The sequence below is a fragment of the Colletotrichum tamarilloi genome (genome assembly GCF_030869305.1).
Source record: "Colletotrichum tamarilloi strain Tom-12 chromosome Unknown Scaffold_100.1, whole genome shotgun sequence".
Lineage (NCBI taxonomy): Eukaryota > Fungi > Ascomycota > Sordariomycetes > Glomerellales > Glomerellaceae > Colletotrichum > Colletotrichum tamarilloi.
The window spans coordinates 110312-117649 of NW_026849483.1; the positions used below are offsets into that span (position 1 = coordinate 110312).

Genomic DNA, 7338 nt, shown 5'->3' on the forward strand with positions numbered 1-7338 from the left:
CGGAGGGGTTTGGCCTGTAGCTTGCCTATAATTCAGCCACTAACTCACCCTTACAGCAGAGAAGGAGCTCTCAGAACGCCAACTGCTCTCCCTAGAGACACTAACAACGGTCTCCACGCGGTCTGGCTTATGGGAGGCAAGGAGCGCACAGGGCAGCAGCTTCAACTTGGCAGGTGCAGCTAAGCTGGAGCTCCCTTACTTCCTGCACGCCGTGAATTTGCAACATCATCGCCAACCATCAAACGACACCACTTCAACTTCATCTGTCCATGCCATGTTTTTTCACAAGACATGTCTCTCCTTTCGCCCCTCTACTGCGTAGCAGACGCCACGAAGCCTGTCTCAGACTCCGCACTCTATTGTCTTGATTCGCCAATCTCTTCCAGTTCCACCCTTCAACCTTGGTTTCTAGCGGGGAATCTACTACCTATAGACAATCCTTCGCTTTCACAAGCCGCCAACGAAGCAAGACTCTGAAGTTTGAGCTTCCTGTTGTCTTACATGCCCGATACCGCCTCAACCGCCTCCTGTTCGTATCACTCACCGCCACGCGCCAGTCCTTTCTTTTTCATCAAAAGATCGCCGGCTATCTAGTCAGCTCTGTGCTTTGGGTCTCGGGCATCCGTCTGACGTGACGCCCCGGCTGCATCTGACATCTGCATCCATGATACAATCACAATTCGTCTGCATCTCGCCAACAGGAGGCCTGCAGGTTACTGCCGCTTGATTCTTGACAGTTGGGGATCGAAGCATCCCGCAATCTGCTACGGATACCCAAGCTTTCAGCCGTTGCCTTGCACGTACGAATACCTGTGCTCGGTCCTGATTCACTGATTCAATATGCCGGTAATCTGCAGAGTACCTCACATGCCTCGCTTGATAGGGCAACGACATCAGCAATGGCGCCCCTTCTGGAATTTGAGACGAGACGAGGGCAAGGGAGCCTGCGGACCCATTGCGCCCCTCACGATCCTCTTGTTTGGTAGATGACGATTGTCCAAAGCAGGTCATCAACCCGTCACAAGATTGCCAGCCGCCCTCCGACTCTTCGACTGCTCCATCCAGAAACGCGTACGTCGTCGCGATCTCTCAAGTTGGTTGGCTCTGGGCTGTCAATTTCAAATTTGTCCAGGGACAGCTTGCTGGGCTTACATGCCCTGGTCCATGTAGACTCTGACCCTTGCTCACTGCCCTGGACAGCCGGGGGAGGGTACGAATCGACGTTGCATTTTAATCCAATGATGACCTGCTGGGGCCCTGTCTTCTCAACAGCCGGAGGAGCAGCAAACATAGGATGCGTCGACAAATTGCAACATTGTGCAGAGTGCGCGACGCATGCGACCTGCGAAGACGGCAGATGGCATGCGATGCAACCTTTCAATTTCACATCATCAATGACGAGGAAACATGACATAGGTACTTCGTACAGATTGTCAGTCTGTCAGTCTGTCAGACTGGACGACGGCAGAAGGCGTTCTGCTGATAATCCTTGGAAACAATGAATTGAGCAAAGGTCGACACTGCGATGTTCATTTACCCCAACTCTCAGACATCCGAGCGCGCGGCGAGGGAACCAGATCGCCGGTCTACCTGGTTTATACAGCACGATGCCAGGGACTTGACCCTCTCGCTATCCTATCACGGTTGAACTCTCTGCTGGTCTGCTGCGCCGTCCCTCAATCTCCTGTTGATCTCGCCAGGGCCAGTCAATCCGGAAGGGGACAACAAAAAAGGGAGGGCCGAGAGACGACCCTCGCACAACTCGATCCAAGTTGCCACACACACGCAACGTACCGTACGGAGTACGGATACACAACCCACGTATCGAGCCTGCATACAAAAACATGAGCACGCCAAAGACACACACATGGGACAAACCCAGGCAGGCAGTGCCGAGACAGAAAGCTGCCATCTGCCGCAGAAATCACTTACTGAGACTTGGTGGTCACCAATACTGTCATTAGAGGAAATGACAATAGCAGGAGAAACAGAACTGCAAGCCTTTCAGGCAGATGTCAGGACCCTCTGTGCTACAGTTTGCATTGCAAGCTGCTGTATTTGTAACGATCGTGTACGTGCCGCCGCACAAGGCCTGCCAACACATGCGGATATGGAGTACTGCGTACGGATACAAGATGCAGGCTGCAGACGCAGCAACACAGACGCCTCGGCCGCCCTGGGCCGGTGGCACTAACATGGAATACGCGATGGGGCTTCGTTGAGGCCTGCCAGGGGTCTGATCCGCCGCGTTGGTCGCGGGTTGTTGGACGGTTTTTCGGAGTCCAGTCTGTTCTTTTGGGGACCCTTCGCTTCGATCCCTCGGAACTCGATTTTGTGATCGATTCTTCTGTGTCATGCTTCACTAACATTTGATTGCGGAAACCCCAGTGCAACGTGGTGGATATTATTCGCGGAGGTGACAACTCGTTCGAGGAGAAAACTCTTTCAACCTCCATCTCGCAGCCGTTTAAGCCTCCATCGTACAGGTCACGGTGGACACGGCCATGTGTCATGAACACGCACTCGGGTCGGGACAATTAATGACAGTTCACAGGCGAAGAGCATGCTTCAGACAGAATCAGACGTCAGCCCACCTTCCAAGCTTCGACGCCAAATAAGTCCAATATTGCTTCTGCAACCGTGTGGCAGCGAACTGCCGTATGCAGCGCAGATATGCACAGAGAGCCCACTACCAGCGTAACATTATTGAAGGCACAAGAGGTCCTCGCCCACATCCACCTACGTTGCTTTTTCTTCTTTTTCTTCCACTGTTCGACAGACTACAGTCCGACGATACGGGTACGGAGCATATCTAGGCTACGGATACCGGTTACTCTATGTATACATACTTCGTCCGGACACCCAAGCTGTAATTGTTCTTTCGGTGGACCGAAAATCGGGGACGCGATGCTTGCCGTTTGTTACTCGCTTCTCAATAGGCAACGCTAAGAGGCATGCTGCCCCTGACCCGGCCATTGTAGGCGTCTCCATCCCGTGAGCTCCGGAGTCCCGCTGGACTGGTTCCCTCACTGGTTCGCAAATCGCAATGGCCTCGCGGCAAGAGTAAAGTATCATGCAGTATCCGGAACGCAAAGTGGACGGCACGGGTGGTACCTATGCTGTGGTTCGCGCAGACTCTGCACGCCCCGGAAGTGAAAAGAAAAGAACACCAAAGCCAAGGGACGGCCTTGGCTGCCACTCTGTACAGACTACACATGCACAGTAGGGGTGCGGACGACGCAAGGGCGAAAAGCACCATGCCTGGCGAATTTGTGTCTCACTCTCACGACTAACAATGGCCGTCAGCATTCTGGTCGTCCTACGGACCTACGGTCTATAGAATACTTATAGTCTCCCTCCGTGTCGGTTGTCTGAGATGGTGCAGCAAGCCCGACAACGTGTATCGCACTTACATTGATTAATCATTGTTGTTGTGGCCCTCGAGGTGTCACGGCATACGCAGCTTTCCCCTCCGGCAATCTCTGGGAAGCAATCTTTCTCACTCTCGATCCCTTGCCGTCACCCTCGAGGTATTCGGAGACGGAGCTCTCTCCCGCCACACCCCCCTTCTCATCTCATCTCATCTCTCTCGTCACGTCGTGGGCCCTTTCTCAGTCTTCCACTACGGATACTCTCCAACGGTCACAGAGTGCCTGCCCTCTTTGGGAATCCCGGATCCGACCACACAATCGTCCTTTCGGCTTTTGTATATGGAGTAGTGAGATATACTACATCGTACCGTACGGATACCTCCCCCCTTGATTCCCTTCTCGTAGAAGCAGGATAGAAGCAGTGGAAATCGAACAACAAGGTCCTCCCTCGGATCCCTACTAGCGACATTCCCTTCTTCTGCCCTACTGCTCCGTCGTCTCTGCCCATTGCCCACAGACGTGAGCAGTCGGGTGTCCATCGTCGCTGGAGCATTGTGGTACACAGACACGGCTACACGCCCGTCGCCCGTGGCCCATCCCCATCCTCTTCCCTGTCGTCAGCCCTGGCAGCTTAAAGGCTGAGCAGCTCCCAAGCGGCCAGCATCCTCGTGAGCAACGACCACCCCTGGCTCTTGGAGGTTCTCCCCTTTTCTCTCAGAGACTCGCCCAATGGCATGAGCATCAACCCATGTGGCATGCACCCCATGTTCGCGTTAGACGTTCCAGCTCCCTTCCCTGCCCCACACGCGACCGAGGCCCTCCCTGCAAGGAACATCTCTCCAACAACCTTTAAAACATCCCGTCCGCCGGTCCTGGGGCGAAGACGCTCCGTCCGGAGCATGAAAAACCTCTTGCCACTGACCCTGCCCTCCAGCTCCAGCAACAGCTCCAACGCCAGCTCCTCCAACTGCAGTTCAAGTTCCAGATCTAGCTCTAGCTCTAGCTCCATCTTCAGCCCGCAGCCGATCATCTGTCGTCCTGTCTCGTCGCCGCTGCCAACCCAGTTTCAACCACACCACCATCACCACAGTCATCACACGCGTTCGCAGCCGCATACCGACCTCTCCTACGGATACCAACCCGAGCGTTTATGCATCCGAGCCGGCGTCATGGTCGAAGCCGCGGAACCTACGATGGACTGCAACCTGCCGGAGCTGCTGGCCCAGGACCTTGAGTTCTCTGCCCTCATCTTCGCCGCCAAGAACATGACTGCCGGTGCGCCCTCGCCTGCTCTCGCCTCGGACGAAGACGACTGGCACGACACTGCTGAACCTCCTTCCGTCCTCGGCGCACCATGTCATCCCAACGGAGTGGCTCAATTCCAGCCTCTAGGTGCTATCGACGAGAAAAGCTCGGCCAGCGATGCGAGCCACCATGACATTTCAGACGCCGCTTCAAGCTCGAGCGGTGACTCCTTTAGCATGGCCGGGGGTGACCTCGACGGCGAAGACGACGCCGCCGAATCACCGCACATTCGCCAACATTCTGTTCTCACCGCAGACACCACCATTTCCGCCTCAAGCCAACCCGTGATTGCGTCATCTTCGTCGCAAAAACGAGTCGTCTCCTTTGGAGGTGAAGCAGACGGAAGCTTGGAGAGCTGGATGGACTTTGAGCCAGACGCGCCGGCGGATCATCCCGAGCTCGGCAAGAGCCTAGTCCAATCGCCCGTCTTGACACCCATCAAGCCGGTGCGGCCGCTATCCCGACTAGGCGACCGGTCCATCAACGAATCACCGCCCCGGGCCAAGAGCGCCAATGCCGCAGCCACTACGCGCCGGCTGTCCAACCCGTTTGAGGGTTACACCCGGCCCACCAGCCGGGCCCGGAGTCTGCATCTAGACCCTACTGCGGCGGCCGTTGCTGCTGCCGCCAAGGAGCAGAACCGCCATTCAATGCACTCGATTCACTCACTTCACTCCGTCGACATCGCCGTGCCCACGCGTTGCTCATCGCTAAAGCACCGCGTCTCATTCACCGATGACGCCCGCAAGGCTATCTCTACTCGGTCTCGTTCGCGTTCGCATGCGTCTTCGCGGCATAGGCAACCCGATCACATCGTCGCGCCGGGGACGGATCGTAGCTCTATTATCTCCGACCTCAAGGAGGAACTGGAGCCATGGTTCCGCTACCTCGATGCGCATGACACGCCGACTTCAACTCCCCGCCAGGGCCTGGCTCCCCCTCTACTTGTGACACCGCGCCCGACCTCCCGCTCCGGCGCCGCTGGCCCTTCAAGAGCATACACCACACCGACTCCTCGTCCCCGATCTCAGGCTCAAACAAGGTCTCGGCCTACATCGTCTCTTAGCACATCATACACTTGGCTCGAGGACCCGATCGACATTCCGCCTCCTCCCTCGGACGACCAAAGCCGCCGTATTCCTCTTCCTCCCAATGTGATGGAATCTCTCCGCGTCTCCGTGACATGCTTCCCCGAGACAACGCTTCTCTGCTCCAGCCTCTCCATCGAGACGATCCGTAGCTATTCCCGCAAGGTCAGACAACCAGCCGCTCCGGAGGCTCTTCGCCCAGACACACCGCCCGCGTCTCCGAAACGCTGGCGCTGGCTCAGCTCCCGCCGCACTACCAATCTCAACCGTCGCTGCTGCTCCCGCGGCGCATCCTCCTCCAACCTCGATCTCCCCTCCTCTGCCTCCCTATCGCCGTCAACAGCTACCCTCGTTGCTCCACCCCAGTGGTCCCGTATTCGCAGCGTCTTCCCCCAGGGGTCAGATTGGCTCTGCGACGCCCTCTACGCCCACATCGTCGCGTACAACTACCTCGCGCCCATGGTTCAGAACAGTACGACACAGTCGCAGCCGAGACCTCCCACACCTGCTAGCCCCAGCAGCAGCAGCGTCATCACGGATGACTCCATCCCCAAGAAGGCCGCCACCTTACTCGGCCTTCAGGGCATGCAAGGGATGCAGGACATGACGACATCGCCACCGCCGCCAAAGTCGTTGCGGAAGCGATCCAGCATGTTTCTCGGCCTCCGGACCTGTTCAGCATCACGACAGAGTCAGATTCCAACGCCGGCCCCTCCTGCTGTGCCAACAATGACGCCGGCAGCACACGCGGCTGCGGTCTCCGATGTCCCCCTTCGGGAGCTGCAGCAGGGGTTGTCGCGGTGTATCGCGCACCTCGTGACGACGTTGCGCGCCGGGGGGTCCGGCAGGTCTATGGCCGGAGGCGACCTGATCAACGAGGTTGATCCGCTCGTCATGCGATCTCTGTGCGAGATTGTCAAGTGCTGCGAGGAATCGCCGAGCACGACAAATGATCGGTCTTTGTAACAATATTTTTACCATCTTCGTTATACCACTAGAGTTTTGTTTTGTTTGTGTCTTTTTTTCTCTATCAGCGGACTTGAGATACACTCGGTACTCATGAGGCGCTCAGGGATTGGGTGGTCAGGGAAGAGCGCGCGAGTCTTGTTATGGAATTCGGTATATATACCCTGATTTCTCGTCTTTCAAGCGTGGAGTAGAAAAGGGGGTTGGTCAGTCATAAAAGACAAAATAGCCTACTGGGGGGAGTTTAGCATGGTGTTTTTACCGGGTAATAGGCAGAAGGGAATCAAATGGCAACACGCCTCTTTCACACTTGTCTCGATGTGCATTAGTTGATGTTCAAGATGAAGTGACGTCGGTGACGAAGAGTTGGGAAGATGCCACGAGTGAGTTTTTGGTCCACAGGATATTCCGAAGAACTTTATTCGTAGGACACGCTTTAGGATGTCTGTACTGTTTGCATAGTTCTCATACTATCTGATAGTCTGCGATGGACTGAATCATGCTTTCATGACACAGTAAATACTTCCCTCAAGCAAACTATACTCAAGAAAAGCTTGCAGTGATTTACTAAAGGGTATACAATTATTGCCGGCCAGAATCTAGTGCTC

General features: G+C 55.7%; 2 protein-coding genes across 2 annotated transcripts; one reads left to right on the top strand and one right to left on the bottom strand.

The window, feature by feature from the left end:
- Positions 1-2932: 2932 nt before the first annotated feature.
- On the bottom strand, positions 2933-3217 carry CTAM01_13640 (uncharacterized protein; the record flags this gene model as incomplete). Its single annotated transcript, XM_060529642.1, has 1 exon — positions 2933-3217. The coding sequence occupies one exon, from the start codon at positions 3215-3217 to the stop codon at positions 2933-2935; it is 285 nt and encodes a 94-aa protein (XP_060375819.1).
- Positions 3218-4105: 888 nt separating this feature from the next.
- On the top strand, positions 4106-6730 carry CTAM01_13641 (uncharacterized protein; the record flags this gene model as incomplete). The annotated part of the gene is made up of 1 exon (XM_060529643.1): positions 4106-6730. One exon carries the CDS (start codon positions 4106-4108, stop codon positions 6728-6730), a length of 2625 nt encoding a protein of 874 aa, XP_060375820.1.
- Between the last annotated feature and the right edge of the window lie 608 nt (positions 6731-7338).